The sequence below is a fragment of the Stegodyphus dumicola genome, chromosome X2 (assembly GCF_044657685.1).
Source record: "Stegodyphus dumicola isolate Sdum_Otavi_A_Nest chromosome X2, ASM4465768v1".
Taxonomy (NCBI): domain Eukaryota; kingdom Metazoa; phylum Arthropoda; class Arachnida; order Araneae; family Eresidae; genus Stegodyphus; species Stegodyphus dumicola.
In genome coordinates this window covers 128,200,771-128,219,714 of record NC_140781.1, presented here as the reverse complement: position 1 = coordinate 128,219,714, position 18,944 = coordinate 128,200,771, and the positions used below count along the sequence as shown (strand labels likewise).

The 18,944-nt window shown below is 33.0% G+C and overlaps 1 protein-coding gene across 3 annotated transcripts in view; it reads right to left on the bottom strand.

Moving 5' to 3' along the window:
- Positions 1 to 2,173: 2,173 nt before the first annotated feature.
- The window catches only part of LOC118189682 (uncharacterized), a 41,074-nt gene continuing 24,303 nt past the window's right edge, over positions 2,174 to 18,944 (bottom strand). For all 3 annotated transcript variants that reach the window (XM_085808922.1, XM_035360342.2, XM_035360343.2), the window contains exon 2: positions 2,174 to 3,696. In XM_085808922.1, coding sequence (XP_085665048.1) covers positions 3,189 to 3,653 — 465 coding nt within the window. In that variant the 5' untranslated portion in view covers positions 3,654 to 3,696 and the 3' untranslated portion in view covers positions 2,174 to 3,188. The remainder of the gene's footprint in view (positions 3,697 to 18,944) is intronic.

Here is an 18,944-nt window from a genome sequence, read left to right as displayed (position 1 = left end):
GAAGGGCTGCTTTCATAGAGAATTTTCCTAAATAAACAGCTTCGGTATTTGTGTTAAGTATTGGGAAAAATTATGAAACTAAACAGCCAGGCTTTTCATTTCGAACTGAACCAATAACGAGCTAGCAGAATTCAGACTCAACAGTCTTAGCCATGCGGTCATTAGCGAGCTCTGCACTATTGCACAAAATGATAAATAAAGTCCCTGAATCTGATAATAGAATCTCTGAATAAATCAGCCCCCATTTTATGGGTTTCCGTTCAAATTTCATGAAGAAGCATTTTATTTTTTTATTATACTCTCAGACAAACTTTCCTTTAAGATTTCAGGAATAAAATAGTGATTTTTTTAAATCTCGAAAAGAAACACAGTTTTGTTTCTGATGTTAGAATGTCCAATTCCTTCCATCCACGAAATATGAATGCACACATGCTTTCTGTGAAATTATAAATTAGTTACTAAACTCTTAGTACCTAAATTTTCATCTACCTCAAATGTGAATCGAGAGACTTTAGTGGACTGAAACATCAGAGGCCAAATCTTAACATTTTGAAACTTTTGTCATAAAATGTTCACTATGAAATTATAAATCAGTTGCTAAACTCATTTATTACATTTACTTCCCCTAGGTGTCTTACTAGGTAGCTAAATTTATCGTTAATATGCAACTTTCGGTATAAATTTCAGTTTGAAACTAATTATCATACATTTACTAAATTGGTTATGCTTTTCTATTGAGAGTATTCTTTACTCAGGATATGATTGTACCTCTCTTTAACCGTTTGTTATTGATTTGTGGCATAAGAAATGAAATTACGTACGCTTCAGACTATAACGGTCTCTTTTAAACACTTAGTATTTGATACATACATGAAATTTAAATTTTTATTACATACTCTTCTACGAATAATAGCTAGCAAGTAGTTTCGTATTCTACTAGATACCTTTTAGAGAAAAACCGACCCTTAGTATGTAAAATAAATCCTAAAAATTCCAAATATAAGTCTGAACTCACTTTCATCCATTGAATATGATAGCAAAGAAGCGCTGATCCAAGAATTGCGCAAATATCGAATTTCATCGAATATAAAATAATATTTTTCTCATCATTTCCACATATTGTAATTTGAAATCAGTGTTTCTAAAGTAATGGTTTTCTTAAACTACAAGATATCCTCTAGAAAGTGGCAATTGCTACTAGAAAATATGGCTATTGTTCACAAAATTTGCATTATGTCCAAAATGTTTTTACTATATCGATTAACTTCGACCATATGAGGAAAATTTTAAGCAACACGTTTCTTTCGCATTCTTCTTAATAATCAGGGCCCACATAAAACTCAAGCTTTGTATATACTTACTAAAATTGTTAAAATTTGGCACCCTACCTTATTTGATTCCCTTTCCCAATTGTAACCATAGTCGGAACCAACAATTGAAACCCGATTTTCAAGATGCAGTCAGTCTGAAATATGCTGTATCAATATTTTTATACGTATTTTTAAAACGATATTAAAGTTTTCATTATATACTGCCAGAAATTAGAGTTAATTCCAATTAAAGAAAGGCCTTCACAATTTGAAATATAGAAACCTTTTCAAATCATTAATTTATCAAAATGAGGGAAAATAAAGAAAATTTCACAAGTGAAGGCGAGACAAGTAAGATTTTATTTAATCAGAATTCGAAGTGGTGCAAAGATCCAACGATTAAAAAAGCTCTATTTAGATCTTTGTGCAGTTTCAATAGATATTTAGTTGCACAATTTTGTTAAAGCCTTCAGTACGTGCATTCACATCAAAGAATTATAAGCAACAGAATAAGTTCTTGATATTTTAAAGTTATGCTTTGAACTATCATTTAAAATGCTTTTCCTTTTTAAAGCATGTTGAAGTTTATTTTTTTATATTTAACACAATTTTCTTAGAGTTAAGTTTCATTTCTGATCTGATTTGTATCGTATTTGTAGTTTCATCTAGTTGTACTTTTCTAAATTTGGAAAATGACAAATGATTAAAGAGTGCTTTGTACAATTAAGAGTCGAATATAGTTTTTATCAAAATTGAAATATGTTGGTTCATTTTTAATGTTCATAATATAGTAAGAATTTAGTCTAGCATAAATTTGACTTTAATGAATATGTGTCGCACTGTATTTTGAAAACAAGCATTCATTCATCAAAATTGAAAGATTTAATCATGATTTAATATTACATTAATAGATACATCAAATAAGTTAAGAATTTCATACACATTAAAACACATTTTTTTACCAATGTTTTGAATAGCATTTTCATGTAACAGCATTTGAAGGCCAAACACCTTCTTCGAAGATCTTACAACAATCAAACTACACTCATCATGCTTAGCTAGCACTTTTGTGCACATAAAAGTAACAGTGTACATTAAAATATCCATATTTAAACATTTTCTTCAAGTTACCACACGAACATTTTACATATTTTTGTTACACAAATACTGACCAGAATTTTAAGGAAAAAATTACAAATTCTAATTACCAAGTACTTTATGACAAAAAATCTTAAGAAGCTTTTTCACAATACTTAGTTTTGTTTAATATGTAATGCCGACATTTTTTGCTTTGTTATAAATTCAGATAAATTTCAAAATACAGATTGCACCTTCAATAAATTAAACTAAGAATAAGTTGTATTAAATAGAACTAACTAAAAGCAATTTATTAATATTTCTGTGTAAAAGCTGAACCACACGTATACAGTTTCAGATATTCGTCATATATAAATATGATGTAAACTACAGAATACTTCATATCTAAAAGAAAATTGAATGTGAAACATGACAAGTTCCCATAAATATATGCGACAAGCATGTTTGCAGACATTTGTGACCGTTAAACAGTCAGATGTTAAAAAAAGAAGCCCTTCGTCGTTTAGGCTGAATGAATGAATTTCGCAACGCACTCAACGAAATCCTGATAAACACAATTATTTCCAAAAACACCGGAACATCAAACCACTCAAACACAATACGATGTTTCGAAGTGTGGTTTACACTTCCTGTTTCGTCGGATGATCTTTAAACAGTCAACATTACATTAAACTTAGACATCTAAGTCATCGTGAAATGGCTTCGTCTCCAAAGATCGGCAGTGCTTTTCGAAAGCGAAACTGCTCTTAAAAACACTTCATAACACCAAGTTGGTGAACGTTAATATGGTGCGGTCAGAGGTGGCCGTTTTTTCTCATTTGACACATCGACTGGAGGCACGGCCAAAGACACCGTGTCTGTGGGTGCTGTAATGGGTGTCTCAACCTTTTCATCTTCCACAGTTTCGCATATGATCATGGGCTGAGGAGGTTGAAGTCTGATTTCTTGCACACGCAAAGATAACTCTGCTTCCATTACTTGTCCTTTTTCTCCAGGGAGGTTATTTCCATTACCTTGCTCTTTTAAATTTGGCACATCCACAGAAAAGGTTTCGTCCCACAAGATTTTAGGTGGACCAGCTGGAGGGGGAGAACCAATTACAGACCCACTCGTGTCATCTTGCAAGTGTATTCGATTTCGTTGAGAATCGAGGAACGATGGGCACAAGTTCCACGAAGATGAAGGAGGGTCAATGTCCATGGCTGATGAGGAAGTAGACCTACTTAAACGTTGGATTCTTCCCATGTGCTAGACCGATGCCTCAGGAGAAATAAGTTATGCTAACAACCTGAAAGAATTTAATAATTAATAAAGTTACATCATTTTTAACAATCTACAGTTCTACAAGTGAATTGAAAATTTACTTTTAATCTATATGCTTTGACTTTATACGCATTTTATGAAATCAATACTTGTAAATTGGAGCAAGACAATTTGCCTTGGTAACTCATTTCTAAATTAAGAGAAAATGTTTAATAAAGTTGTTTTTGTTTCGACTTCATATAACGCAAATAATACTGTGGATGGGAAAGAACGACGCCCATTTTTTCCAATTAAAAAACATAGTATTTCAAGCGAGAGGTATATTAACTTTTTCACACCACTCGCAGACTTGTACAAGATGCAAATGTTTTACTAAATAACTCATAGTTAACATATTTATTTCAGAATATAATAGCCACCGGTTGCTTTTTGAGGTATACAGTTATGTTTGTTCACTATAATTTAGATTGCTTTTATACCATTGGAACATTATAATACGCGAAACTTAAAATGTCATGTTCAATATCCATTTGAATCGCATATTAAAATATGCATTACTTGAAAATATAAATTTTTAAATCATTCGTTTTTGCTGATTCGCTGTCATTAATATCGTACATATTTCACATTACTGATCAAAGAACGTATGTTACTACAAAGTAGAAACATCAAGGATATTAATTTCTATAAATCAATAAATGATATAAATCACGGCAAGCAGCAAATAAGTATATATCCGCTTCATAAACTTGAAATGGTTTTAATAAACTCAGTAAAAGTTTAATATGACTTGGAAAAAGTTTAATATGAATATAGTTGACAGCTATATCATCTTAAGAAATTTGTCGAAATTTGCAGGACAAGAGATTTCTGAAGATAGGATTTAATAATACCCATAATTCTTCGATATGACATTCAGTATTTTACATATTAAAATAGGGTAGGGAAAACGTCTTTTAAGGCAAGAAATATCTTTAAATCTTCCGTTGCTGCACTGAATAACAGCTAATCATTGTTTATTTACAGATGCACGCTCACAAATTTAGCCTCGTATCTGCTCGCCCCAAACAATTATAAACAACTTTCAACAATCCAATTCCAATAGTCTGAAACATTCCCCAATAATCATTAAAATTTAATTTCAAAGGCTGCTCTACTCTCACATCGTTTAATTATTTTAAGCATTAATTTTAGAAACAATAGATCTAGGATACGAATTGACTCTTAACAATGTTACTCAAATCGAAATAAGTATAACTAAACTCCGCAGTATTAAAGTACAGTATGAAACTGATTGAATATTATGGCAAGAGACCTACTGATGGAAATGGAATAAATGAGGGTAGATGATCAAAAATAGATTTAACAGTTTGTTGATGCCTTAGTGGCAACACAACAGTTGGGTAATAATGAAGGTGGAATTATCTAACAAATATATAAAGTAGCTGTATATTGGGTTCGGTGCCTTTACAGTGAAAGGGAAGAATAAAATTCTCATTGTTTCATTATGTTTGTTTTTCTTGTTTCATGATTTTCATGATTCTTTGCATGATTGTTTTTCTTGTTTCATTTATGGGAATGTATTGAAGTACGATTCTGTTCATAGAACAATAATACTTGTTTGAAAGGGTATTTTCTACACAGCTTCAGCTATGATTGTACGTATGAATATTAACCATGACCACATTAAGTACATCTTATATCCTCTGTTCTCTGCAGATTTCGATAATATAATCAGTAATTAAACTTAACAGTTTGATGAGCTTATGCAGACTTTCGATTTAGTTATAAAACATCATGTTTCAGTATTGGAAACATAGGTTAAGGATATCTTTGCAAAGAAATTATTATTAAAAAACAAAACAAAAAATTACGTAAACACAATAGTAAGATACAATGAAGATTTTAGCTTCGAAAATACTGAAATTTAAATACAGAAACAACATTAGATACTGACAGATGAAAAATTAATTTATTAAAGGAAAGCATTTTAGCATTATCCTGTCATATAAAAGACAGCCTTTCCGGCATAATTTTCTAATGAAAGCTGATCCATGTATTTCTTCACAAAAGAAAGCCCTCGCTGCCAAGAGGCCCACCAGCGGCAGAGCAGCAAATTTGCAGAACACTAGTAACTCAACCTGGATTTGATTTCAGATGCACGAACTAACAGCATGCGAATTTTCATGGCTTTCTTCAAGTGTAACGTGGATATGAGCCAGTTTCCCTTTGAAATTCCTCCACGAAGGCATCCCTATTCTTTGGAAGATAGCCTTCAAGTGCTTTGGCATAAATCATAATGAACTACATCCCTGATGCCGCTCAGTTCAGCTACCGGGAGTCGAACAAGTAAAACACTGACATCCAGCGATTTTTTGTGCAATTAGCCACTGTGAAAACAGAAGGTGCAAAATGCTGTAAAATTGCTAAAGATAAAAACTGTATGAACTGGAATGAATGCAACTTATCAAGTTGGTATGCAGTATAATTTCTATACATATGCAAAACGAAAGGGTAGCTCTTATAGTAAAATCATTGGGAAATATTAGGTAAAAACTTAATAATGAAAAAAATGAGAAACCGCAAACTAGTATATGAACATTAATTTATCAGCCTGGTGAAATTTAGCATTGCAATGCATGGGAATTCATTTAAAGATGCAATACTAAGAGAGCCTTAACTGAAAACACTTTTGTATTCAGCTTTTTCACTTTATAAGAGAGCTTCGCGTCTTATTGTTAAAATGCAAACTCCGTATAAAAACACCGTACATGAAAAATCTTTCTTAGAATTGCTATCAGATGTAACGTAAGTCAGCTTACAATTATTTAAAAGAAACTCGCATCATTAGCAACAGTAAATACGAGTTTTACACTTTATTTTCTACTAATTTATTCAAGTTAATGAAATGGAAGCTTTTCCTCGCCTCACGCCTCGTTAAAGGACGTAAATGTCGGTTTTTTATTACCTTTGCCATGTCCTCGAAATTCAGGAGAGCTAAATAATCTAAAAATAGACTTATTTTCTCTAGAAAGTGCGAGAATAAAATTAGAATATGGAATACCTCCGAAAATAAGCACTAGCAAATTTGCTGCTGTTAATAATTGATAAACGTAAGCAGTTACCTTGCACTTTTAACGTTGTGCTATTCGTGTACAACTTATAGATGTTTTCATGCGCTTGGTCGGCAGCTTTGTGAGAACAGAGTTTTAAAAGCAGTGAATTGGAAAAGGTACTAACAGAACATGAAATCATGAAAACAAATTAATACAAAAGTGCCATATTAATTATGTTGAAAACAGAGAACATGCAAAAGGAATATGTATTGCGCTGAAATGTGCAAGACGTAAATAGCATCTTTGCTTTACTGACTGTTCGCGAACTAAAGATAAAAGAAAAACAGTTTCTACCATAATGACCTTGACGAGAAATATAAAACTGTTCGCAAGAAATTAGATGCACTTCCAGGCAATTAAGCACCAATCAATATATTACAGCTGTCGTTTGCAACCTCACATGCATGTTCCGTGATCAGTTACAAAGCAGTTTCTAAAATAAGCATCTAAAAGGTTTGTGCATCTAATGAAAATAAACTGAACAATTTATTTCGCGTTAAATAAACTATGAGTTAAGTGTTTGTATAAGTTTAGAACTCTGAACACGTATACTAAATAAATGAAGAAATTTGTAATACGTACAAATAAGCAACAATTTATCGCTGACTAGTTTCGTTGCAAAGCAATCCAAATCTATCATAGCGTTGTTGTGAAAGAAGTTGTAGAGCTTGACAAAACACTACAAGTTTTACTACATTTACGACAGTAACACTTTTATAAAAATAGACCGACTTACAACAAAACGAGTCGGGCAAAGTTTTGCTTATTTGTGTTAATTACTACTCAGAACTTCATTTATTAACCGGGCAAAATTATTTTCCTCAAGTACGAGTTACTAAACTTAGTTTATGTAAACTAATGAATATATTATTTAAGTATGCATATACCTAGTCTCAAAAAAAGCTTATCGAGTTATAAAAGGGAGCAGTTAAAAATGCAGAAGAAATTACGAATAAAAATGACTAACACCATTAATGACCAATGTCGAGAAAGTAGTTTAAAAATGCCATAAACGAAAAAACAAACATACAAGTAGAAATAAAGAAAACATTGAAGTAAATGGAGAAAACACTTTTTTATAATAAATACGCTTCTCAGGGGAACTGGTTCGCATTTAAATTACAGACGGAGGAAGCAACAACTCGGAAAATAGCAATCAGCTCGCTTCAGATTAAGAATCAGAACTTGGAGGAAATTACCAGTTTTCAACGATCATCCTTTCAATCATTGTGATCATACGCGTTGCAAAGATTGAAACCTTAGTAGAAGAAAGGGGAAAAATTACAGCCAAAAACGTGCAAGGAAAAATAGGACTATAAATGCATACCAAACACGAAGGAAATTAAAATCAGAATAGAAAAGAAAAAGAAACCTTGGGTAAACAAAATGTGAAAACTTTTACAGACAAATATATGAGAAAATCACAAGAATAAAAGTAGAGGGGAAAATATGAAAATAAAGGTGATAAAAATGAAATGGGCGCAATAGATGCAGCAAAATATCTAAAAACGTGCAGAGAAAATGACAAAGTTGAGATTGAAAACTGTATAGAACAAAGAATAGGAAGGCAAAGAGAGTTTGCTTTCTGAGTGCACTGGCATTGTGTGCATGCTTATGGGACACTAAGATAAATAGAAGACATTAATATATAATTTGCTTACTTTGTCTTAATATTATTGAATCTTTTTTTGTGTTTGTTCTCAGGAGAGTTAATTATTCGAGAACTTACTGCTTCACAAATACAGCATCTGTGAAGTGGAAGTTTATATATGGCATCCCATGATCGAATGCAGGCAGGAAGGAAGCTGTACACTTGAAGACAAAAGTAAAAAAAAAACAGAAAAGGAAAAAAAAAATGGGGATAGAGAGAATCTTTTATGAAAACATAGGAAAGCGCAGCGATGAATTTTTACTACATGTATTAAACTAAAAGAGCGATAAAGAAAAGGGTATACTATTATGGCAAGTCATTCAAAGGCTGCTGTGTTTGTAGCAAATCATGAAAATCCTCATTTAACTTGTCAGTTTCACTAGGAATGGAATTTATGTCGGGTCTACAGCTATTCTAGGGTAGCAGACACAGCAGGGAAGAGTGGATTAAATTAGACACCGAAAGATATGACAGGATAAAAACAAAAAGAAACCAAAATTAAATAAAACAGAAAATACAGAAAATAAACAAGGAAGGGGCAGACAATACTTTCAACCTTCTCTTCCCCAAATAAATGAGGTTTCGTTAATAGTACACAACATTAACCAAACACAGGTATAAAGTTCAAGACAGATAAACATTGAAAGATGTTTAGAATGTAATCCTTTTGATATATCAAAGAGAAAAGTTTTCTGAATGTTTATTACTCAAAACCATTTGATTAATCAACTAAAAATGTGAACGCAGAACAGACAAAATTAGAACACAAGCCACCATTTTTATTATTCATTATTATTATTTTTAATAGTAAAAGCAAATGCTAACCATGTTTGGCATATTCGCGTCTGCTTCAAATTTACTTATGCACGAGGTAAATAAGCAACAGTGCAATGAAATCACGTGATTCACTGTTCACAGAGACTGAAACAGAACATTCAAAGATTAACAGTAAATGGGATATAGCAAGAATTATACGCATATTTTGAATCTGCTTGCAGTTGCTGAAGTAATTTTATGTGAATGTAGCAGAATTTAGAGTATTATAATAGACTATTAGGAACACACAAATCAAAAGCGAATAGAAAAAAAAATCAGAGGCATATCTATTGAATGAGGTTTTTTGTATAACTATTATCACGATAAAGAGTAGTAGCAGCACTGGGCGTTTTTAACGCTAAAAAACTTTCGCCGCAACAGTATGCAGGACTGCGCAGGCAGACTTAATCCCCCCCCCCAATGCAGATCTAAAAATTCAAGTTAACATTCAAATCATTAGATTTTTAATTTTGCGTCATTTTCTACTGTCTTACCTCAGGGCTTCGATAGTAAGCATCCATTCCACGAAACTATACAGAATAAAGTCACTACTTTGTGATGCTTAGATTTCGCAATGGGAAGCGCTCCAAACTAGAAACGTTTCTACAATCAGTGCTTCTCATTACGACTCATGACTCTGGTATTTATCTTAGTGGTTAATACAATTACGACCAATTAAACTATTTCCTAGTCACCGAAACGGAAGCAATAGCTAACATGTATGCCAAACAAAGTGCAAAAGTAAATGGTAAGAAAAGCATTTATGACAGCCAGTGAAAGGCCAATGAAGAATAATACACTCATGTCCAAAATTATCTTTACATACCCAAAAATGATGATATTCAATGAAATATCGAATCAATGTGATCCGTATTTGCAGGGAATGTGTGAAAACCAAGCCTAATTAGCATTATCCAATCAAAAGTAATCAAACGGTTTGTGATATGCAAATCTAGGAGTTACGTCATCCAAGGGTGAATCAAGCGCTTTGCGCAAACTGAATATTTGCGTGAATTTCTGCAACATAGCGTTTGATTTCAGTGTGTAGGGACTCAAAGCGGTTTGTTGTGGCTTCGAAGTATCATTTGGAAGAATCTGTAAAGTGGCGAATTATCGGCCGTTTAGAAGCAGGACAGTCAATCATGGAAACAGCCACATGTCTGAATATTTCAAGACAGACAGTCTCTAAGCTATGGAAACAGTTTCAAAATGATGGAAGTATTGTAAGGAGGCCTGGACAAGGTCGGAAACGAATGACAACTGCTGCTGAAGATCGGTATCTGGCATTAACTGCCCGTCGTAACAGAAAAGCTACTGCTCGCCAGTTAAGTTCAGAGCTTGCAGCCGCCACTGGAACTGTTGCATCACGGCAAGCAATATACAGAAGGCTTAATGAAAAAGGCCTTTATGCCAGAAAGCCAAGGGTATGTGTTTTACTGCCTTCACAGAAAAAGAGGGATCGCTTTAATTGGTGTAAAGAACTTCAAAACTGGACTGAACATCAATGGTCCCATGTTCTCTTTACTGATGAATCGTGGTGTAGTTTAACTGGTGATTCTAAACGTGTTTACATCTGGAGGGAGTCAGGAACACGAAATGATCCCTCGAACATTGTGGAACGTGACCGTTTCGGTAGTGGAGGTGTGATGGTATGGGGTGGAATAATGATCGATGGACGTACGCCCCTACACGTGTTCAGCAGCGGATCTGTGACAGGCCAGATATATCGAGATGATGTCTTAGATCTTTATGTAAGACTTTTCAAGGGTGCATATGGACCTGACTTTTTATTTATGGATGATAATGCCCGTTCACATCGAGCAAACCTCGTTGATGAATTCTTTAAAAGTGAAGACATTAAGCGAATACCTTGGCACCAAACTCTCCTGACCTTAACCCGAAAGAGAACATATGGGACTACCTTGGAAGAGCAATTGCACGTATACATCCTCCTCCTAGAGATGTAAATGCTCTGAAGACGTCATTGCTGGAAGAGTGGAGATTAATTCCCCAAACTGTGGTTAACAACGTTATTTCCAGCCTTAAAACACGTTGTTGTGATATGTGTGTACAAGTCAGGGGAGATCATATTCCATATTAAATTCGTAAGACTTAATTCTTTTTCTGAATCATTCCTTTTTTCCTTAACTCTCTTTGTCACACTTTATTACCATTTTTATTGTTTCATGCTACAATTTTATATCATATGAGGTGATCTTCAATTTTTTCTTTTGCATTTATGTGTCATCAAGTTATGTATGATTCCACGAAAATTCATTAAATTATAAGTCATAGTCTCTGAGAAATCCGTGAATTTATGCATGTAAACATAATTTTGGACATGAGTGTATTTAGAAAACAGTGGTAAACAATATGCATCCAGAAGTTATGAAATCATTTTAGTATTAAAAGGAAGAAAATGCTATTAGTTGAAATTTCTTATGTATATGCTTAATAAAAAAAAACAGTGTTGAGAGTTATTCAAAGAGATTAGCAAATAAGGTATTGCAATGAAAGTTATTACAGTTTATGAAAGAAATGATTCATATAATCATTTAAATCAGTTGCTTTAAATTTATTCAAATGCAACGCTGTTCACTGAACATTTGAGTGAACCATTTAACTGTTAAAAACTAAATGCACCAAAAGTTTCATCGCAGGTTTCAGTGGTAATACCTATAGAGGGTAGAAGAAGCAAGAATGGCAACAGATAAAAGGCATTTCGAGTAATAAGAAAAATTACGTTCTTAGAGTAAAAATTGTCCATATTACAATAAATTTAGGAGGAGCGATGAATCTCGGTGAAACACATAGGATATTTAGCAGTGGATTTATGACTTGCTTTTTCAAAAATACTGAAGTGTTATGCTGTTTTTGTTTAGAAACAACATATGGCTTAGTCATTCGTTATCTCGACAATATTTGATATCTGCAATTTCATAGCATTTAAAAAGTTTGGATGATTTCAATCACTTAAAGTATATGTAAGAAAAACTGAAAATCTTTCCTCTATAAAATTGCGGTTTTGTGATAAGTATCTTTCGCCAAAATTCCTAAAGTATTTTTGTAATGTCCGAAAATATTTTATAATTATGCAAGGGAACTTCCATAATAAGAAAAACCTAACTGGCGAAATTTTAATTTTTTGGAGTTCTTTTTTAAACATTGTTATTACCATCTGATTTGATTTAAACTCGCTCAACGATCAAATGACGTTAACAAATTGAAATTTTAAATGGCTGAATTCAGTTACTTTGAATTTCACTGCAATAATGTTCATTTAAAATGTTAACTGAATTTATTAAATTTTAATTATTTTTTTCTGTTTAACTGATTAAAGGAAATCACATGACGTCTATCTGTCTGCTTATGCAGAGCGATGCTTTCTTAAAGAACATTTTGAAAGAATCTTGCTCTTATTCATATCACATACGGGGAAATCACTAAGAAATCCTTCCGTTCTCCGAAAATTAAACCCAAGTCAAACTAGCAGTATAGAATGATCATACGCTTAGGCTCTGGTGGGTAGACTCTCATTTTGACTTCCTTAGTCTTCGGAGTAAATAAATGCGTTACTTGAGTTAAGACTATTTTTCAAACATTTTACCTTATTTAATCTAGAGAATACCTTTTGTGATTAATTTTAATATTTTTTCCTAAAATGTACCTTTTGGAAGTGCGATAAATGATCCTATTAAAAAAATTTAAAGTATGCCGAATTATTTTTACACGAGTACATACCTTTAATAAAGCCATTACTAATTAAAGCGTTTAAATTTGGATATGAAAGAAATGTATAGCTATTTTAGAGGTTATTAAAGTTTTTAATCTTAAAGGTTAGGTAATTTGAATATAGCAATGCACGAGGGCTATCTGCCCAAGACAGCGATGTCTTCGTACAGAACTTTCTAAGGGAAAGTGGCTCTTACACATGAGAAGAACCATAATATCCAATCACGTAGCTACTTCTGCTAGCCTGTGATCGAACTCAGAGTGAACTGAAGTTTCTAGAAGTCATAACCCTTTCCGGCACGCTACCTTTTAAAGTTGGAGTTTTGATAAAAAAAAAGTAGGCAGTTTAATTAGGCCTAGAGGAGTACACAAGTAAAATTTTGTGAAGATAGCATTTATCGTTTAATTCTGTGGGTGTGCCCAAAGTGGGCACACTGATTGAATAGAGCTTCGTAAGAGAGTGCTGAAACTAGCATTGTTGTCAATGAACTGATCGATGAGATGCGGAGAAAAAAAGAACACAGACTCTCAGTTGTCCTAGATTATCGGTGAGCCCGGTCTGGGCACAACTAGGGTTCGCTGTTTGATTTTAGGCAAGATTTCAAGGTAAAAATTTAAAACTAATATAGAATAAGAAGATTAGCATACAGCCAAAAAATAACAGAAATTTATTTTCAAACAATTCCTTTAATACCCTAAAAAAAAAATCTGGAAGATTTCTTTGAAAAATGAGAGTCTTAAAAAAACTAAACATGGCTAAAATATATTGACTGGTTTTTGCTAAGCTGCCATCTAATATAAATAAAGAAGGTTCAAAGTAACCTATAGTAACTTATAAATCCTTTTTCATTCAATTTTTCTGTGCGTACAGAAGGAAACTTTTAGGCGTTTCCAGACCGGACACACTGTGCCGAAAATGGGTTAACCCACTCGGCCACTGGGTACGGAAAAACAGGTTGAAATTTTACAATGATTAAGAGAATCGAATGCAGAACTTGAGGGTTTAAGCTTCATTTACCGAAACAAATTGCTTTAGTTAGAATCTTGGATTTTTAATGTCGATTTTCCTGATATTTCGCATTAGAATTTTTATTTGGAAGTTATTCATGGAATGCAGTTTTTATTCATAAATTTCAGCACACTTGTTCTTAAACTAATTTTCAAAATTTTCGCTTTTTGAAATTGAATCTTCATTGCTTATCAAATTTCGACTTACTTTAATTTACGAAAAATTACTTTGAAGACTAAGTAGAAGCAACTATAACTTTTACACATCAGAATTCTTACACCTTAACTCTTGACCCCATTACTTTGATATAGATTTTAGGTCTTCACATAGAAAAAACGACGTCATCCTGCCGAAGTTAAAAAAAGTTTTCGAAAAAAGTAAAAATATTGCTCCAAATCAGAGCCGCTATGGAATTTCATCAGTTTATACCATTTTGATACTTGTCAGAAAATCTGATTATAACTCATGTTAGATCTACAACAAATTGAGAAAACAAACGCAAAGTATATTTGAAAACAACCCAACTTTTTGGTAAAACAATGTTACTATCGTATGGTCATGGATACCACCACAATAAGCCTATGAAATGACTGAATAGGTATGATCTCTCAGCAAGAGACATTTAAATGTTTTCTAAGCGCATCATAGAAATAGGGCATCATACCAGCGGTCAAAGGTTTTAATAAGGAATGCACGCGAAAGTTCGTATTTATATCCAATGTCATTCTAGGTTACCTTAAAGAGAAATTGTTTCCTAGCTGACCGTTTAAATATTTCGCAGGATGTTAATTTACTGTCGTAGTCCGACAACATCTGGTTGTCACTTAACTCTCGCTGTCACTGCAGTTACATGCCCAGGTGGAGCAAAGCAATACAGCCTTCTCATCATATAAATAACACAGTGAAATAGTGCACAGATAAATATGTATAAATTCAAAATGTTCTTAGTGAAACAATTTACATTAAATGTTACGCAATTTCAAAAGAATTTATGACCATAAGTGGGTCTTTTCTCACTCGACTACTGAGAGATTAATCAAATACCTTTTAACACTTGCTTAATTAAGTCTAACAGATGTTTAGTCTGAACTAGAGGATTATAATTCAAAACAAGATGTATTAGTGAATTACCGTTTAATGATGTTTGAGCTGTAACCAAGGCTAGCGACTGCATTGGTGGACAGAAAAACGTTTCGCTAAGGTTATCAGTTGTAAGCAAAAGAGTTGTTGTCAGTGATGGTCCAATTGTCGCCTTTGCAATTACTCTAAGATTTCTCAATATATGTAAACAAAAGATTTTGATCATAGTTCTATCAATCTGCCAACTGTTGCTGCCGTTTGCTATTTAACTCCAAACGAAAATAGATTCTTCGCCACATCTGCCTTTCTTCAAGCCATTTTATCTCTCACTGGAGTCATGTGAAATAAATGAAGTGAACTTTCGTCACTTTATATGAGAATTCGCCGTCACCAAACCAAACAACTCTTTTTTGCGTAGCTAACTTATGTCAACTCTGTCATTTTATCTGCGTAGTCAAAATAATTTCCAGTTTCTTTTATTGTACACATTTTATTTTCAGTAAACATTCTACCACTATAAGAAGTTTTGAAATTCTCATTTTAGATTTTTTTTTACAAGTCCTTCACAAGCGCATGCTGCTGACGATCACTACAAGGTCGTTTCCCTTACACCTTGGCCTGTTTGTGACACACTTTGATGTTTAAACTCTTAAAAAGATACTGAAATATGATTTTCCTAAATTTTTACCAATTTCACGCAAGATATATGCCGGCATAACTATTAGTTTTCTAACACCAGTAACTAAATCATGTGCGCGGCCACTACGTGAACGCTTTAAAATTACATCTAAAGCAGCGGTTCTCAAACTTTTGACTAACGCGTACAATCTAAAAAATTAAAAATTTTAGTACCATCATTACATTTTATAATGACTATTTTTCAATTTCTCTGCAGAAATATTAAAAATATATTTTGCCACTTGCACAACCTGTTGGCTATTATTAAATATGCGCACACAAAAATATTAGATTAAAAATTGGTTACCATTTTAAATATCAAAATTTAAGTTATAATTCTTCAATTAAGTGCGAAGTTTGGACCTGTTTGAGATCAATTTCTTAATATCTGGTCTTATTTCATTTAGTTTTAACCGTAAATTAGGATCGAATTTTAATTTTGTTCTGTATTTATTTTTCAAGTATAGCATGGAAGAAAATCCTTGTGCACACAAATACGTTGTGCAAAAGGGCAATCACAATTTAATAGCTTTATCTGAAATGGCTTCAATTTTTTTTTCAGTTCAGGCAAAGTCAACAGGTATGTTATTTTTGAAATCTCCAGTTAAGAGTTCGATCACAGAAAATTTCTGTCAATTGTTTTTTTTACTTCACGAGATAAAATTTCCGGTACATTTGAAACAAAATGGATTTCTAATTCAATTTTATTTCTCATACTGCTCGGGAAACTACTTGTACATATTGAAATTATTAACCGATGAAAAATAAAGCTTTTTGATACCGGATGCTAATTATCCTTTTATTTTCAATTTATTTTTGGTTAGAAAACTTTCTAAAAGTGGTAAAAGCTTAAAATATTATGCAATTCCTTGATCATTATTAGCTCCAGTTTTTTATCACTGCATTTATTTTATCTCTAATGGTAAAAAAATTAATACTTTGTCCTTGCAATCCTAAATGTAACTCATTTAACTTTCCAAAAATATCAGCTAAATATGCTAAACGCGCCAACCATAATTCTCTGAATAAATATCTTAGCACTTCAAATTTTCCTCTGTGATTTAAAGTTTGAATTTCTGATCGAAGCTGAAAAAGACGATTTAAAACTGTCTCTAGATAACCCATCTTACTTCGAAATATATCAAAAGCGTTTCGTGTTCAATGCCCTTGGCATAAAATCGTAAATATTCTTGAATTTGAAGCTCTGCTTTAAAAAAAAAATGAACAATTTTCACAGCTTCATTGCGAAACGATTTTCAGGTTTTCGAGGATTGTTCAGGCTATTAGAGCCTCACTAATGAAAGATGAATAGAGCAATGAGTAAATGGTACTTTTCCGTTTCAGCGGCGCAAATCTCGCCAAGCAGACTTTATTGGCGACAACATGCAGATACACATAAAAATGTTAGTTCTAAGAATTTTTTATTTTGAAGGCATAAACATTTTATATCGTTTAAAATTTTGTAAAAAGCCAATAAATAAAGACAATAAATTTGCAAAAAGACATTATTTAAAAATTTACTATGCTTTCATGGTTCAACATCCTGATTCGCCGGTTCATATCACGTGACCCCAAGTGATCTCATCTCGCGTAAACTACGCTAAAAATCTAATTCTCTTTATCATTATCTGCATTAATTTCAAGTTAAATGTTAATTTGGAATGAAAGTTTAAATGCAAGAATTATTTTAATTAGTACGAATAGCTTACTCAGAAATTATGTAAAACCGGAATGCTTTACTTCGCTAGTGCATTCTCATTAGAATGGATGAATTTAACCCTTGACTTTGCCTTTTCCATATTTTCGCCGTCGGGTGAGCGGTATGATTGCATCCTAATTGACTTAATTACCGCGAATGGCCTTAGAGCATAAAATTGAACTATGTGATAAAAATTCTATGTAATTGTATGCCAATATTGAAAGAAACAATCAATCTGATAAGATAATAAGATCTCCGATAAATTTCTCTTAAAATATTCTTCAGATTTATCCTTTATATTGGCATGCTTAGGTTCAAGATATATTTTAAGAAACTATGGTCTTATACTTTGATTGGATTCACCGCAAACACCACATTTCCATTCCATGTAAACCCAAATGATAAAACAGCTTTCACTATATTTTCTACAAACAATTTTTATTGTCTTTTCAATATTGTTAGTGCTATTAGATTGTCCTGGAGCCATCACCTATGAATCATCACTCTTCCGCTTAGTCAATCCTAGACATTTTTCCATTTTGAAAATCTAGGTTTGTTTTATTATATTTTCACAAATATTTAAAATGCACCATATGTTACGAGTTCTTAAAAACAAACGACGATATTCTTCACCTATTTTTCTCTTGCGTACCACCAGGTGAGAATCTCTGATCTAAAGGCTTGTTCCATTACTACAATACGGCAAAGTCTTTTAAGCCTATATGCCTAGAAGAAAGGATGCCTTTGTGGAGGACATTCTAAGGAAATGGCTCATATTCACGTCACACGCTTAAATCTAACATAAGCTTATTATATCAACCAGAAGTTGAAAGTTTGCGTAATTATGGCAAAGGCTCGAGGGCTATCTGCCTAAGGGGAGGGATGCCTTCGTGGAGGACGTTCTAAGGGAAACTGGCTTGTACACACGTTACACATGGGGCAAACCACGAAAACGCACATGCAGCCAGCCCGTTCGCGGGATTCGAACCTCGGACCGAACTACCAGTGTTCAGCGACTTTACCGCTCGCCGCTGTTGGGCCCAGAAGTAGAAAATTTTGTACTCTGCTGGCAATATTGTCCAATAAACGATTTTTTGCTGCTGTACGAAAAATTTTGGAACTAGTCAGATATGCGCCCTCAAGTCGCCAAATTTCTCGCCAAATATTTTTGGCGAGAAACTTCACGCTGCCATATTACTATCTAAATGTTTTGTTTACATTTTGAACTTTTTAGCCTAAAATGTCTCCAAAAACGCGGTTTTCGCACATGCAAAAACTACGTTTTGAACACACAATTTAGCTAAAAATCCGAAACAAAAACAAAAAATTTAGATAGCAAAAACGTAAAGTTTCTAACCAAAAATATTTGACAAGAATCCATGTACACAGCGACATGTTTTAATATAAAAAAACATCTACGAATTGCACAATGTAGGCAACGAACGAATCTACAAACTGCGCACACCTCGCTTTAATAAAATAACATAACAAT